This window comes from Molothrus ater, chromosome 10, assembly GCF_012460135.2.
Source record: "Molothrus ater isolate BHLD 08-10-18 breed brown headed cowbird chromosome 10, BPBGC_Mater_1.1, whole genome shotgun sequence".
Taxonomy (NCBI): domain Eukaryota; kingdom Metazoa; phylum Chordata; class Aves; order Passeriformes; family Icteridae; genus Molothrus; species Molothrus ater.
This window is the reverse complement of record NC_050487.2, coordinates 13,903,286-13,920,246: the sequence shown is the minus strand read 5'-3', so window position 1 is coordinate 13,920,246 and position 16,961 is coordinate 13,903,286. Positions and strand designations below refer to the sequence as shown.

Below are 16,961 nucleotides of genomic sequence, written 5' to 3'. Positions count from 1 at the left end.
ACCAAGTCTCATGATGAGAGCTCACACAGGACTCAAAACTTACTTGAGCAGGTTTTGTTGTCTGTGTTCTACAACCTTGAATGGTACTTTAATCCTATATAAGAATATTCCTTCTATGACATTTATGCCCTGAATCTTGCTGCTTCTCACTGTTGATATCTCAAGTTTTATTCTAGGTATTTTAAAGAGTGTAAACAGATCTTTGAACAAATTATTAATTTTTTAATATACTGAAGGATGCATTTCTTCAAAAGTATGCTTTACATGTAACATAAATATACTCCTTAACATAAATATCATCATGATACTTGTACCAGGGAAAGGTTACTAAGTTTATGGAAATAGAGAAACCCTAGAATTAGAGTCCTTTGGGAAGAAAGGATCATGAAGTGCAAAAAGGGGCAGAGGAAAGTATGAACAGCTGAATTGGGAAAATTTAATTCAAAAATGTCCTAAAATGCAATCACTCTATGAGAATGCTTGTACTGAAAGATACACCTGTGGTTGATGTGTCCCAGAGTCCTGACCCTGGCAGTGAGCAGGCGTGGGAACAGCATAAGCACACAGTAGTTCTTGCCTGTTGTGCTCTCACAGCAGCCCAGTCTGCGGTTCCAAGATTTCCTAATCCTGAGGTAATATCTTTGTGATTAATAGGCATTCATGGAGGTTTTTTTTTCCTCCTGTGAATTTCTCTAATTGCTTTTTGAACTCATGTAAACTTTGGCATCTGCAACATCCTGTGGCAATTAGTTCCAGGGTTCAACTACACATTGTGAGAAAAAGTACTTCCTTTTGTTTGTTTCTGAGCCACCTGCCAGTTTCATTTGGTTCTCCTTAATTCTTGCACTGTGAAAAACATTCAGTAATCTTTTTCTTTTCATTTTTTTTGCCATTCATGACTTCACAGACGTGTATGCTACCTGCACTTGATGTTCTTTTTTCTGACTTGAAAAGTTCTTATGGTGTAGCTGCTCTTTGCATGGATATTTTTTCCTGGTTTCAATCAGCCTTGCCACTCTTCTCCTCTTTCCTAGTTCCACTAAACCCCTTTTGAGGTAAAAGAGCAGACCTTGCACAAAATATTTGAAATGTATCTACATTATGGATTTATACAGCTGTGTTATGATGCTTTCTGGGTTTTATTCTGGTCTTTTTTACAGTAATTCCTTGTAGTCTGTTTCCTCTTTTGCCAGTTACTGAACAGTGAGCTAATGCTGCAGTGACCTATCTGCTACAACTCACAAGTTCTTGTGCGAAAAGTAACAGCCATGATATTTTCCTTTTCTTGTCATGTTTTAAAACTGTAGGTACAGTTGAGATATATTTATTGTTTTTTTATTATAAGGATTCAGAAACAAGAGTAATGTGCTGTCTGTCTCTTACATGCCAAACTGGGTTCTGTAGGCTTATTCAGCAGTTGATAGGAACCTGTTTTAATGCAGTTGTTCACAACCTCCTTCATAACTCTGGAGGATTATTTTTATTGAAGCTCTTCACCAAAGTTGTCTGGCATTTGGGAAACATAGCCCTGACTTGGACAGAAATAGGAGGAATTACATTTACTTTCCGGTTGGCACCTGCATCTTGATTGTACTCATTGCTGACGGACAAAATACTTTGATTTGAAATTTATATTTCACACAACTAAGTATTTGCTTAGCTATATCAGTATCTTAAATATGCTTCTTAGGTGTTCCATAAGAAGTAAAATGGGATAGAAGGAGAGCTGAAAGTACAATGGTAAACATTAATATTTTATAGGAAGACTTTCACAGAAAAGCCTCTTTGCAAGACTGCCCTGTTTGTATTGCTGGCTTTAAGGCACTGCTTTGGGCTGGAGGGAAAATCTAATGGTGGCAAGTCAGTCCCTTCAAATTCCTGCAGCTGTTACACACAAGTGTGTGCACCTCTATACAAATCTTTTCCACTTGCTCTTTTTTTTGGATATTAATTACCCTTTATTTCTAGAGTACCTTTGAAAATGGATGAGTCAATATATAACCTTTAATTTTATAAGTGAACATTTGCAGTATTTGCAAGTTCCTACTGTTTCTTCTGTAATTGTGTTTAACTTTCTAAAGTGAATGATATTGAACATTCCTGCAGGCTGCCTCTGAAGTTACTGAAGGTTTTAAATGTTCTCTGTATTTTAAAATGGCATTTGGTTGGTTATTTATAAAAGACAATGATTTGAAGTCACACCTTCCCTAGAACTGTATTAATTATGTTCTTCAGTATTGGGCAATAGGAAAATAATACCTAGGTGAAAGAATTCAACACGAATAATGTATTTTCTGCTGTTTTATTTTTAACACAAATGACAGACTAGTAAGTTCAGCAGAAATACCTGATAGCACGTGGATAAATCATACCTTTCTGTAGACTATTTATAACATGGGAATTGTTGAAAATGTTGAGTCCCCCAGTACAACACTTGGCAGAAGTAGCTCACTGATCGCGCCATGTCTCTGTGCCGGCCGTGCTGCGTTTCCCCGCGGGGCCGGAGCAGCTGGAGCGAGCTCCGGCGGTGCCGGTGCCGAGCGCGCGGTGGCGCTGAGCGGCCGCGGAGGGAGCGCGGGGCTCCCGTCCCGGTGTTCCTATCCCGGGGCTCCTGTCCCGGTGTTCCTATCCCGGGGCTCCCGTCCCGGGGCTCCCGTCCCGGGGCTCCCCTCCCGGGGCTCCCCTCCCGGGGCTCCCCTCCCGGGGCTCTACTCCCGCTGTCGGCAGGAAGATGCCGCTTGCCTGTCCCTGGTCCCTCTTGTTCTCCACTCCCCCTCGGGGTTTTCTGGTTTGTTTGTATGACACGTGATTCATGAAGATTGTAAAGGACGGTCATTTTTTTTTTTCCTCAGCTGAATATTTCTGGTTAGCAACTGCGTGGAAAGTACTGGTTTAGTAAGCTTTATTAAGAAAAGACTGTTAGGAATTGAATCCTTTAATCATTTCAGAAAGGAAGTGGATCTTCAGTGTCTTATCCTAAAGCTAAGTGCCGTCTCTGCCTATTGCAGTAGCACCTAAAGCCTCCTAGGTGGTGCACATAGATGTTGAATGCTTCAGGTGAATCCAAGCTTCAGACAGGCAGCAGGAGCATTGCCATTCACTTGGAATCTCACAGACCCAAACGAAATACATATGTCCTATCTTCATTTAGTTCTTCTCCTTTTAGTCCTTTTGGACAGCAAAACTATGAATGTTGCAAAGCCACAGGATAAACAAAACATAGTACATACAAAGCATCTTTCCTAGGTCAGCATACTATTCATCCAATATCCTGTGTCCTCACAAGTTGGAAAAGAAAACCCAGTTCTTCACCAAATTATAAGTAAAACCATGTGCATGGGAGAGTCATTGGCAGGAGGTGGGAATGCCTGTGGAAACTTGATTCTGAAATTGCTAGGAATGAATGTGAATGGATCAGCCTCCGAGTTCATTTGTCAGTAATGTTGACACCTGTACAGGTGTCGTGGGCTAGCTGAGACTTTGTTCTGCACAAAAGCTTTTTGAAACATTTGAGGAGTAAGCCCTCACATGAAGAAAATACAGCTTAGGGCCATTTGTTTCGATTCTGTCATGCGTTTGTAAGCTATGAAATGTAATAGTTTGCAGAACTTAATTATTTTCTTGTAAAGACTAAAACATATAAAAACTAAGCAAACCAGAGTTACAGTCAAATACTTTCAAGTTTTATATCTAAAGTCATTGCTTTGCAGTCACAGCATTAAATTTTTATTTACTTTTTCTTTTGTTGAATGTAAGCCATTTGCCAACTTGGAGCATGAATTATGTAATTTCATATAGTCATATAATAAACTTCCCATTTTAATGGAGTTAGAAAGCTAAGGTTGGCACTTCCATATGCAAGTTGCTGACTCAGGGCCTGAAGTTCCTGTGATTTGGCTAAGCTGAGTGGATTCTGTTGTGTCTGTTCTGTGTAACAAACTGGTTTTAATCCAAGTGAGTCCCCTTTTTTGTTATGCATTTATTCAAAGTTGGGGGTAAAGTCTGTGAAGAGTACTTTGCATATAATTACTTGCTCCATGGTTACATTTTTTCTTTCATTGCTGTTAGCTGTAGAACACAAATGTTGTGTGAAAGTAATCCTATACTGTGGTCATTACTGTAGCCTAATTAAATTTCAGTTCCTTCAGATGACTGCCAATCGTGTTTTGATTTGACCTCCATCCTTCATGACATTGTTGGTTACATGTGCTCCTTAAAATCAGGCTTTGACTTGACTTTCTAAAGCCTTTGCTTCCATTTGCTCTTCTATTATGAGCTTTAACTTTTTTTTAAAAAGGTCACAGTGTTTCATAGGGGCAAAGCTCAGCTGTAGGGGGAAAGATCTCTCAAATAAGCAGATCATAGGCAATTTTCCTGTAGAAACTAGAGGCAGACAAAACAGCTCAAAAGGCAGTGGTCAGTAGTTCTTAAATCAGAAGCAGTATGGTTTTCAGTGTTCACAAGATACAGAAAAAAGGTATAATTTTCAAGATATTTGAATGTCACCCTTGCTACCCAAAGATAGATATAGGAAAGAGGAAAGGATCTTGAGAAGTGCAAACGGAGGAGTAATTTTATTAGAATCTGATTATTTACAGTTATTTTGTGCTCTTATTTCTTCCACAGTGCCTAAATATTGGAATTTTAGAAGCTACTTAAGTAAAAATATGGTTACTTCATAGTTGTAAGACAATTCCAGAGGTGTCAGCAGTCTGGCTTTAGTCTCATTCTCCTTTCCCCTGGTCATAGCAGGGAGGAGCACTCACTCATCTCATCCTGAGCTGGCAGAACATTACACCAGGAAGATGGTGTGGCCTTCTACCCAGAGAGATGCACAGCAGCCATTTCCCTCTGGGAATCCCCAACAGATCTCCAACTTCTGTTAAGTATGTGCAGGGAGCTGCTGTCTTCACAGTCCCCTGCCAGCAGCTTCCCTGAGGACGTTGGCATGGTCTGTGTCTTATCAGGGGCTGCTTGTCATTTAGAGCACATTGGTTTCTGCCCAAATCTCAATCAGTCACAAAGTGTGGGCTGTCTGTTTCTTAATGAGTTCAGGCTTGTGCTGGTGTCACCGGTGTGCTGGTGGCAGCATGATTCCTGGGCTCCCTTGGAGCTCTGTAGGGGTCCTGGTGCTCTGTGATGCAGGAACTTGGGGAACAGGGTGCTTGGAATCAGTCTCTATGGTCATGTCTTCAATTTCCCCTAAGTTTGAACCCAAGCAGTATCTCACAGTAGACTTGCAAACTTCCTGTTAGAATGCAAATTAATTATTTTTGTATGACTCTCATGTTTTTAACTCCCTGTAGATAATTTAAGAAATCGACCCAAGCAAGTGTACCTTGATGTGAAAGACACTGGTTAAATGTTCAAGTTCTTTTTTTTTTTTTTTCTCTTGAGTTTTGGGGCAGCAGCATGAAACTAATGAATTAAAATCAGAAGAATGTGTAGGATGGTCTGTGTGTCAAAGTGCAGATAAGGTAGTTCCTGCTTTGTGTCATGGCAGAAAGTGCTTTAGAAGGCTGCATCTTCTCACAGAGGGAAGTAATCCTCAAGGGAGAACATACATCACTTGCAGACATCCTGTGATGGAGTGATGGTTTACTTAACTTAAGAATCCCAGATGACCAAAGCCTGTCTGCTGTGATTTCTTAGTTATTGATGAAGAGTTAGGCACTGATGTCCAGGGTCCTAAAACGGATCCTTACAAAGTTCACCACATTTGTCACTGACTAAAAGAAGCCTATCACTTAAAGTTGACATTGAAAAATAGTGATAAACTGCTACATGAATAATGACATGTTTAATGCCTATTAATCTTTCTCTAGACCCATGTCTCTTGTACTTGAGGGTCATTGTGGTGTTGTCTGCTGAATTTATTTTTTTGCTAAAATTTTCTGAATGATGCAAGGATCAAAACATCTAATTGGATGCTATTTTCTCTTTGGTACTGGTTCCTTGTGAGGGTACTTATTAATCAAAATTTAAGTACTTATCATGGAGAGATTTACTTATCATGGAGAGATTTACTATTGGTATAAATTACAGGCTTGTAAATGGACCAATATATGCTTTTGTTCTAAAGCAGTATGGAGCTGTGGAATGTAACATTCCCATTTCCAAAAGCTGGAGGGGTCAGTGTCATGCATGTTGTACATTGTCAATTGCAGTAGACTCCACTCTGTCCATAGGAATTATAGCAAAGAAAAAATAATAGAACCATTTGGATAAGGTGACTTAAATTTCCAACTATTAAACATTGTTATGATCTAAAAATTTCGTCTAATCATCATTTTCTCCCATATTCTAGAGACACTTAAACGGTCCTGATGGTATATTACTTCATTATCTAACTAATTACTGAGTATGCTTTCTTTTGGGTGGAGAAACACCCAAAAATATATCAGTTATTTTCTCTGTTAAAGTCTTTACAGTTTTATAGCCTTAAGGTTGCAGTAGCCTTAACATAAGTAGTTTATCTTCATCACTGTGTATATACTTTCTGCATAAGGTAAAGTTTCTCTTTTGTTACATCACTGGATGAATTGTTGGGTAGTATTTCTGATTTGCCTCTATGCTTTTCACTGTTTGCACACAAAATAATGAGCATCACCATGTTCTGATTCATTCTAGTTTAACAGTTTAAATTTGGAAGTTCAATCTTCCTGTATCTGTAAGTCTGATCCAAGTATGAGATTGTTTTATAAGGTTGCTTTGTCATTCTGCTACTGTGCTCTTTCCAGCTGTCCAGTAAGCAACACAGCTAAGTTCTGTTGAAAGGCTGAGTTATTAGAGCAGTTTTAATTAAAACATCTGAGATGGAGGCAGAGGACTGAAAGATGCCCAAGTCCTACCTTGATATTGCAGACCTTGTGACTCTCATAAACTTGCAACTTAATACAGGATAATGATCACTGGGACATTAGGCTAACCTCAGTGACAGTGTAGAAATAGTTTGTGACCTCACATCACAGTTTGGTAATATTTTGTTTCCTTCTGTAGACAAGCAGAATTTCCATGAGCATGAATAGCTCATGGAAATGTCTGTTGTATAAAGTCAGTAGTCTACATAATTGTCAGTTTTGCTTTAGCCCCATAGTTCAGTTCTGAAATGCTCTGTCAGAGACAGGATTTCTTGCTTACCAGCCTGAGGAGCCCCAGGGATTGCTCCAAGAAGCTCAACCAGCTTCTGTTCTATTCCACCAAAGAGGGGGCAAATGTGTGGTCAAAACTGTTTTGTTAAACTGAGAGCTCTGGCCAGTGAATCTGGAGCAGCTATAGATCAAGACATTGATTATTAATCTACTATTTCAACAGCACAATACACAGTTACCATTTCTGGGGCTGAAGATCATTGTTAGTAATGCTAAAATATTGTTGCAGTGCTCAGTAGCTTGCAAAAATAGCTGAAGTGTTTTCAGACAAGCTACTTCTGCTGCTGCCTGGTTATCTCTAGTGTGAAATAAAGGTAATACTGTTTCATACAGGCTGCTGACAGCTTTGTTCAGGTGTGCTATGAAGGGATTAATAATTCATGTGATAGTAATACTTGCAACAAAGTAACTTCAGTGATGGCAGCTGTGACTTGGGGTTTTTTTCTTGATTTTATTATATTTCTACATCAGGCTAAATATACAGTTTGGAGGTGATCTGTTCCTATTTAAGAGATGGAATTGCCTACAACAGGGAAAACAAAACTCTATCTTTGTAGGAAACAGGGTCCTTGACGTTTTCTCCTGTTATGGCCATGCAAAAGGAGATCAAACTGGATGCAAATTCAAATGTCCTGATAGATTGCAACACATACAAAAAACATAACATTTAAGGACAGGTACTACAATGTAGCGTCAGTTGGCATCTTCATTCAGTCTAACTACTGGTAACTAATGACCATGACAGCTACATTCTGCAAGCTTGCATTTTAAAGGTTGTATATTCTTAATGATTCATGGATTTACTAGATGAACTATTATAAATTCCATTTAAACTTTTCAGGATTCTGCAGTGCTTTTATTACACTAATGAGCTAATTGTTTAAGAATCATTCACATGATTCATCCTCCTGCTCAGCCTTTTTGAAAAAAAAAACTTTTAGCTGCTGAAACTCTCTTGACAAACAATATTTATAGCAGTTTGACAGCAGGATGAAGAACAGCGTTTGTCTTTGTAACAGCTTAAAGAAAAGACCTTTCCAGCACCCAGCCATGCAGTTACAATCTTGACCTCTTTCTTTTGCTGGGAACATACATACAGCATACAAGCAGCACCTCCCATGTGTTTTCTTGACCCTTTGACTGTCCATTCACTTCCCATCTGTTTTGCAGCCTTAAAGGAACAGAGGGGGCCCTCTACTTATAAATCTGTCTTTGCAGCTGACAAATTATGTTCTGTCTCTTTAAGGGCAGCCTGGGTGGTTTTGCCTTTTTTTCCTTCTTCCCCCTTAAAACTTTAGCTTTCCTCTCTGTCTTATCCAGAGGAAAATATGGTATGTGAACAAGAGGAAACTGGCAAAATATGTCATAGATAATTTCAAAGGATTTTCTAAAATTCAGCAGGACATGACCTTGCAGTGATCAGGGAATTATGGCAGTGTTTGCACGAAGCCTGAGTAAGCATGTTGCTGCAGGTAACTGTGGCTGGGAAGTCTGCTTTCTGAGGCATTATTTGGAGTGCCTGGGAGTGTGCTATCTCATACCATTTTAACAAGAACTAAAGCTTGCACATGGCCCTTAGAAAATCAAGGAATGTGGCACAAAAGGCTGAACTCCAAACAGATGATTCCTCCCTCCCCCCTTCTCTACCTGACTGTTCATAGGGGTTTTTACAACTATGGAGTTTGTGTTTTAGATAGCCCTTAGGTAAAAATCAGCTTTCAACAGAAAACTTTGGATTGACATCTCTAGTTTTAATGGTGTATTTCTGGGCATTGTGATGAGTTCTGACTGACAGGGCTTTCCTTTTTACTAGAGGAAAGATGATGCATTCAGAGCAGTAAATTCTGAATTTCTGCCTCTGTGGTTAACTAACCATAACATAGAAGTAGCACAGCAAGCAGTGAGAAAGTTTATAGACAAGGAGGGGATTAAGAATGGAAGGAAGGTGGAAAAAAAAAAAGGGAAGGGGAGAACTCAAGTCTAAACACAATCCAGAGCAAAAGGAGCAACAACCATGAGCTTTCAAATATCAAAGCCATGTAAACATGAGTTGGAGATAGAAGTAACTTTAATGTAGAACAGGAGAATTTATTATAAGATATTAACACATTTTTGTGGTCATTTCATACTGTAGGTTTCATCAAAGTACAAAACAAAAATGGATTTGTGTCCAAAAAGATCTTAGATTTTTTTTGTTGCTGCAGTTGAAATTTGGTATCATATGTGCACATTTGTAATTGGGAAGGGAAAGCTTTTTGATTTGCCCAAAGTACTCATGTACTCTGGCACAGACAGACATGAACATTTTTAAAATTCTCTGCTAAAATTATTGGTTCTTTACAGGTGAATATGTATTTGAATGTCTCAAAATAAATTTATCTTCAAAACCATAAGCAAGACAGGTTTTGTGGACAGAGGCCACATCTCTTAGTAAACCAATTAACACAGCTGGAAAATACAAGAAAACCTTTTCTTGCCTCTAGGAGTGTGTTTGAAATAAATCAGTAATACACTTTGCTTTTGTAATTTGTGTTTCTTATTTGGGATTTTTCAGCCTTACATCAGGAGATTTGCTTGATAAGTTGCTTCAGCTGTTTCATTTTAGCACTGTTTATTGCTGGCTAGCTTAGCTTGGATATCTGAGGCAGCAATCAGAAAGCAAACCTTCCTTGTAAGACTGAATATTCCAGGGGGTTCCCTTCTGGCCAGGTTATGATAGCAGGAAAAGCAAACTCTCTCTGTGCCTGCGTCTTTCTGCATTCACAGTGTATTCCAAATCCTCATTACAGTTCAATTAGTCTGGTTTTGAGCCTTTTAGATTTGGGATCACAGGATTAATGAAAAGAAAATGAGTGGGTAGCAGTATCATTTCATATGGAGATAAGGAGAGACTGAGCATGAATGAGGATCTCAAGACATCTGAATAAAGAATTTCCTCATTCTGTCAGTGAAGTTTTATGGGATATGGAGGGAGGATTATGGGAATATTCATGACCAGATCAAGAGGCATAATGAGTTGATGTATGAACCAGCTTATCTTTTAGGTAAACATGGGGTAAATGGGAAATAGAATAACCATTCATGGCCCCTAGGCCTGTGAATTTTACTGTTCTAAGATGGAAACAAGGGTTTAGTTACAGTTATTCTTCATTGATTTAATTTGATTTTTGATCAGTGTTTAGCAGGTGCTGGAAGAATTGTTTATTTGTAACTTTAGGTCTGCATTAGAGCTAGCAAAGAGCAAGCACATCATCTTTCTAGAATCCACTGTAAGCAATATGTGTATTAAAACTTACAGAGTACCTTGTAATAAGTGTAGCACTTTTGTTAAAGTCCCCTTTGTGACATGGGAGCATTGTATAAAAGAGCTTGGGTAGTTCAACCAGTTACAGGAGTAATTTGCGAGCTGAGTGCTTTTAATCTGTGGTTTACTTATCCTTGGAAAAACACAGTGTCACAAGACATAGAGCAACAGGTCTCTAAGTCTACCCCTAAATTTACTTCTGCAATAAGTATTCTTACCTGAAACCCAGATGCTTTTCTGTGTTTGGCATGCTGATAAACTCCCTCAAAACAGAATGTACTGTAATTTACAAGTATAAATGACTGATACCTTGATCTAAGTGTCAGTCAGAGTCCTACAAATGTGGGTACAGAGCTTGTGCATTTCACTTTCCCTGAAGTTGGATAACATCTGATTCTTGAATTTTGGGAATGAATAGTTCCACATACAAAGTCACATGGTGCTGATGAAACTGTGGACAGTTACCCCAGAACTGCAGGGCCTGCACTTGCACTCCTCTATTAGAATTCCATCCAAACATTTATATTTACTAGTTTATTAAGATGAGTGTTGTGTAAATGCATAACTCTGCCCTCAGCCTATTTCAAAAGTAAACCAGTCCAGCAGACTGCTTCTCTGAACTACAGAATGGACTTGCAGAAGTGTGTTACAGGTTCCCTGGGATCTGCTGCTGCAAAAGGCTTTACCATGGCTAAAAATACAGGGCACGGCATGAATAATTGCAGCTATTTGGCACTCATTGTAGCTGTTCTTTTTTAAGAATAGCCAGCATATTATTTCAAAGTATTAAATTACCTCAAGACCTCATAATTACTACAGTTAAGTAATCATTTCAATTCAGTCCAAGTATAAAAACTAATAAAGTGCTCGTAGTATGCAGTCAATTTTAGTATACATGTTCTCTGAGCAAACACAGCTGATTCAGTATATTCTGGTGGAATACATATTTGCTATCCTGTTGTTTTAATATGCCTTAATCAGAAAATTAGAATAGATTTGTTGGCACAAACCTTTTTTTAAGGGTGAAATAATAATTACATGGTTTTGCTGATGCTATTAATTTTCAGAGCTGGAATATTTCATTAGCAAGAGGTTGAGAAAGGAAAATACTTGCACTTAATACTGCTAAATCTGCCTGCTTTCACTGGGTCTAATGGCTTGATCAATACAAAGAACACACTTGGGAAAACATGTTGCGATTGGAAAAAAAGGTGCCACAGAAAACCGCTGAAAGCACAACATAAAGAGATCTTCTGAGTCATGAGATCTCGTTCCCAGTTATCACGGGCAGCTGCTGTTCATTTTGGAGAGCAGGGTCCAAGATTAATGATCTGTAAACCCAGAATCATTATAGAATATTTGGAGTTGGAAGGGACAGTAAAGATCATCTCATTCCAACTTCCCTGCCATGGTCAGGGGCACCTTCCAGGTTGGTCAAAGTGCCATGCAGCATAGCGTGGTCAAAAAAATATGTTATTTCTGTCCAAAATAGTAGAATGTTATTTCAAAGGCTGATTTTGTAAACATTCATAGAGCAACAGTATTGGAAGCTGAGTTAATTAAGTTGCCTGAATTAATGTCATAGAAATAATATTTTCTATACACTAGAGGTTTATATACTGGCATACAATGCATATTCTTTTTTTATTTAAAAAATAGTAGTGAAAACACTTTGAATGTGCTCAGTAAGGAGAAGTACTCATAGGACTACCTTTTTTTTCATTGATGGCTTTCAAAGGTTCTGATGAACTGAATCAGAATTAATTTTTTTTTTTAACCTGGTGAAAATCAACTATTGCTGTTTCTTAATTGCCAAGGTACAGCTTTTGCCCTCCCATTGACTCTAATCTTCATTTTATATCAAAGTACCTTAAGAGAAAAAAAAAATCAGCTGAAATTCAATAAGCTTTTTTGGTGTTTTCTCTAGGACTTGAGTGTGATTCTGCTTCACTGTACTTGTGTTTGTAGATAAGCACCACTGGGGAGGGCATGCTGAAGTGTTGAAAATGTCAGAGGCTTACCCTTCATCACCTCAGAGCTGCAAGATAAAGAGAGAAACTTTAGGTTTCTTCATACTCATGCAGGCTATTTTCCATACTTTATTTCAAATGCTCACTAAAATTCTCTACTTCTGTTAGAACAGGACTGGAGGGGTTTGTTCAGTTGTTGTTGTTATTATTACTCTTACTCTAAAATGGATTTTATGTTTGTTTGTGCAGTTGTCATTTTGTTAGATCAAACTTTCAGTTCCCATATCTACATTAGTGTTCTCTTTAAAGGTCATTTTTTTCTGCTTTTGTTTACATGTTCCATTTATAGCTGATAGTTTTATTATTCTTTTCGTTTTGCTGTTACTTCAGCTCAGCAAAGTTGATTACATATGGTATTGATAAAGAGAAGAAAAAATAAAAGTATTTTTAAAAAAGCTCAAACCCTGTATCTCAGACAAGGGAACATATGGCTTTAATCCAATAATATTTTTAGCCTGGAAAAAAATATTTGTCTGTGTTTATGCTCATCTAACTTATTTTTGTCTGTCCTATTGCTCTCCCCCCATTCCTTCATATTTCTGAAGTGTGTGTTTTTCATGCCTATAATCACACACAGAAGGAGCTTCAAATGAGGATGTGGTGAGATCGAATCAGGAAATCTCACAGGGTTTGGATTCCAGCTGTGTTCTAAATCTTGCTTCATAAGCAATTTAATAAATCAAATAGGTTATATGATGACAAATGCTGTATGGAATTGAGAAAAGAGTGGAAAAATGCCTAAACCCCTGGATTTTTTGCAATCTATTTTGCCTTTTCATTCCTAGTAACTATTTGTAGTTATGGTCAAGTCTTGTTTTGTTAGGGAAGTAAACTCCTAGATTTAGTTTTTGTATAAAATGAGATTCTGCCCACATCCATCTGGTTACTACTGAAATGCAAGAAAATAAAATGCAAGTTTTAAACATTCTTAACATCATGTGTGCCCTTTGGAGGAGGTGTCCTGAATACTGACATGTGGTTCCCTGAAATTATCTTGGGTGAAAGGGCATGAGCTTTCAACTTTATTTAAAATGATTAGTGCTGTTTGTTACATTTGCTGTGGAGAATGAGGACATTTGGTTAAAGAAGAAAGGGCCTAGTGGGCATTATTTAAAACCAAACAGCTCCCTGCATGTAACAAGTGTACAGAAGTTCTGCTGTGCATAATCTGATGGAAATTTCAGGTTTTTGAAATACATTTCTAGTATTGGATTCCTTCAGGAAAGTTTTGAGTTATTAAATTAGCAGGATAGTCATAAAATGTGTCTGTAGGAGTTCTTCAAACAGGACAGGGTTTCCTTTTTTCTGATGCAGAAAAATGTTGCAAATGTTTCTCTGTAACTGAGAAACAAAATGCTTAGGGTAATATCGATGACAGCATTAATTTTTGTTTGTGTGTGCATGTTTTTGTTCATGGTTTTCGTGTGAGTTTTCCTTTCTTTTGGAACCTGTCCTCAGGTACTTAATAGTAATAAGTATTTGAACAGGGATCTTTTTATTTCCACCAGAAAAAGTTCGGGAAATCCAGGAGAAGCTTGAAGCCTTCATAGAAGCCCTCCATCAAGAAAAGTAGATTGTTCAAGCAGGTAATCATGTTTTGATCATAAAGAGATTGCTGCAGTTATCTTATTGATCTATATAAAATCATCCATCTCATTTAAATGCATCTTTTCATACAGACTTTGTGAAAATTCCTATTTGTTTTATTCCATTCTCTGGCTGTTGCTGCTTCTTGCTTCTAATCTGCAGAACGATACTTTCTGTTTTTACACTACAAGCAGATATGAAACTTAGTAAAAATACAATAACTGACCAGTTATTTAAGTATTGGGAATCATTGTAGGCTATCTGATTACTTTCAGTTCAATATTTTTATTTGTATTAGGAAAATTTTATTCCATAACTAGCTTGAATCAAAATAAATGGAACACTTTTCTATGGAAGCATTTTGGTTCTTTTGCTTTTCTTCAAGACACTATATATCATTTGCAAAAGTATTTGCATGCAGGTAATTTCCAAATCTCATTTCTGTTAATTCTCAAATCCATAAGCTCAAGTGCTGTCATACATTTGTACATATTTTAAAATAATTGTCATTCTGTTTCAACAGCAACTTTACACAAGAATGCAACCTTCTCCAGGATACCTTGCACAAAGACTGAATTGAAATGGCTTTTGTGTCCCATTCTCTTTCCTATCTTTTGGGGAGCATCCTGAAATGTTGAAGGAGAAAGAAAATAATGTCTCATGGGATTGAGAAGTTCAGTTAAAATCACCTGCTCGTTTAATTTTTGAAGCTACATGCACAGAAGAATCTGATTTGTGTATTAATGAGAAAACTTGGGAGCTTGCTGAAGTTGTACATTTAAGGGTTTTTTTTCCTGAAAGGGGAAAAAAGCTTGTTATTTTTAGTATGTGTCTTGTATGGTAGAGCTGGATCAGATTCATAAAATGATTTTATCTGTTGTCATTTTCTTGCCTGCAGATGATGCTGGGAGTTTGACATAACATTTTAGTATTTGTATGTACATTAAAATGCCCTTCTAAGTAATTTGTATCTGTTATGCTCTGTGTTGAAGCATTTGCTGCTCACTGTGGTACAGATTTAAAAGCATTGTATTGACATCCTGAGAGGAAGTGGTGGATTTTGTTAAACTCCTAAACTATTTAGAGATGTCAGCCAAGCAATTCTTGTAGTTCTTTCACCTGAAAGCACAGACTGCTATTCAATGACACCTTAAAAGGTTTAGGCTCAGGAAATAATGTCAGCAGCTGGTCCTTTTACCTGTTCTTTCCTGATATATGTTGTTACTCTTGAATGTCAGCCGATTACATTTCATTTCTGGGATTGCACAGACTCAGATTTCCTTGTTAACTCCTCCCTTCACCATAGGTACAGAGTAACCTGATGGAATAGGTGTGAAATATAAAAAGAATGTACAATTCCAACTTCTCCAACTTCCTAACTAAAAAAAAAGGAAAAATTTCATTAATTTAATTTTTACTAATAGCTACTGTAAGACCAAAATCACTTCTATAAGAATGTCATGCACAAGGTCCTTCCACACCCACTTGATGTCTATCATTCAGTAAAATTAGTAAGGCACTGAAAACTGCCTTTCTGTTTTGCCATAGAAATATTACTTCAGACAAATTTAAGCATGATATAAGCTCTCTGTCATAGGTGCCTGGTGGTTAATCACCACCACATTTCTCTGCCCACACTTTGCCACAAATGGTCTGGATACACTTCTGAATACTTATGTGGAAGAAGATGTTCGGCCTGAAACAATTTGTGTTGCAGTTATCTGATTATGTACATTGAAAAACTGACCTGGATTTATTTTCCCTTTTGAAAAGACAATTGATTTTAACATGTAGAAATGAAAAGAGAGGAATCTGAATGTTTTCCAACAGATATTCTTTTGGTTTGCTCTGAGAGGAAACAATACAAAGTTTGGAAAGATGTTCCCCAAATGTTTGGACATAAAATATTCAGCCATGTGGACAAAAAGCTAACATAGAACTTAAAATTATGTTGAAAGGTTAAATATTTCAGGGTGATCTAACTGAATGTTTGGAGATTTTCTGTTCAAAATTAATTCCTGAAAATGAGTGTTTAAGAACTGAAAAATTAAAAAATGGCTTTTGTCATGACCATTCTCTGAAGATAACTTCAGAAATGTAAGTTTGCCCAACTTTGAAGGTAGACACCTTTGTGTATAGCAAGTGAAAGAAGTCTGTACTTTGTAAAAAAAAAAAAACAAACGAAGAAACAAACAAAAACTTTTGCATTTACCTAGAGATCACTGTTTGAAACTTCTGTGTAATGTAAATGTTGCAAAATATCGCATCCAGTGGCCCAACGCTCATTTCTTTTAGCGTGATGTTCCTATGGGTTTAGTTCCAACTTCTCTGTGCTGCTCATCTAAGATTTAGCATGATGTATTCCATGGAAACTAGGTATTTATTGAATAAAAATGTAACTGAAGGAATAATAAAATGTGGGTTTTGAACACGGTGTTATTGCACCTAACTAAGAAGTCACTTTGACCTTCTTTTTCTTGTTTGTTAAGTTGTGAACAAATGTACATTAATGATACCAGTATATGTTAATGATATCAGAATGTCTGATTGAGAAGAGCTGGGTCAGCACCAGGTAAGCAGTGACTGTACCAACTGTTATCTTTACTATATAAATAATGTAACAAAGATCTTATATCAAGCAGCATAAGAAGGCTTTGCTGAATATTACAACAGAATTGAGACAGAAAACACAATTATTTGAAGTGCCTAAAATTCATGTGGTACTGAAGAGTATGTTATTCCAAACTGGTTTGCACAAGTTCATGATATTTTTCTGTATTTCATAGGCTACCTTCAGATTCTGGAGACAGCAATTTATTGTAAGGAGCAATGACTAATCTGAAATTTCTGTATCTTTTTGAGTTTAGGGAGGAGAATCACCAAATGTAA

At 37.4% G+C, this 16,961-nt stretch overlaps 1 protein-coding gene across 4 annotated transcripts in view; it reads left to right on the top strand.

The window, feature by feature from the left end:
• OPA1 (OPA1 mitochondrial dynamin like GTPase) overlaps nt 1–16,528 on the top strand; it is a 47,512-nt gene extending 30,984 nt beyond the window's left edge. For all 4 annotated transcript variants that reach the window (XM_036388678.2, XM_036388676.2, XM_036388677.2 and 1 more), the window contains 2 exons: nt 13,994–14,071; nt 14,596–16,528. In XM_036388678.2, the coding sequence (XP_036244571.1) occupies nt 13,994–14,058 (65 nt within the window). In that variant the 3' untranslated portion in view covers nt 14,059–14,071; nt 14,596–16,528. The remainder of the gene's footprint in view (nt 1–13,993; nt 14,072–14,595) is intronic.
• Nucleotides 16,529–16,961: the final 433 nt, after the last annotated feature.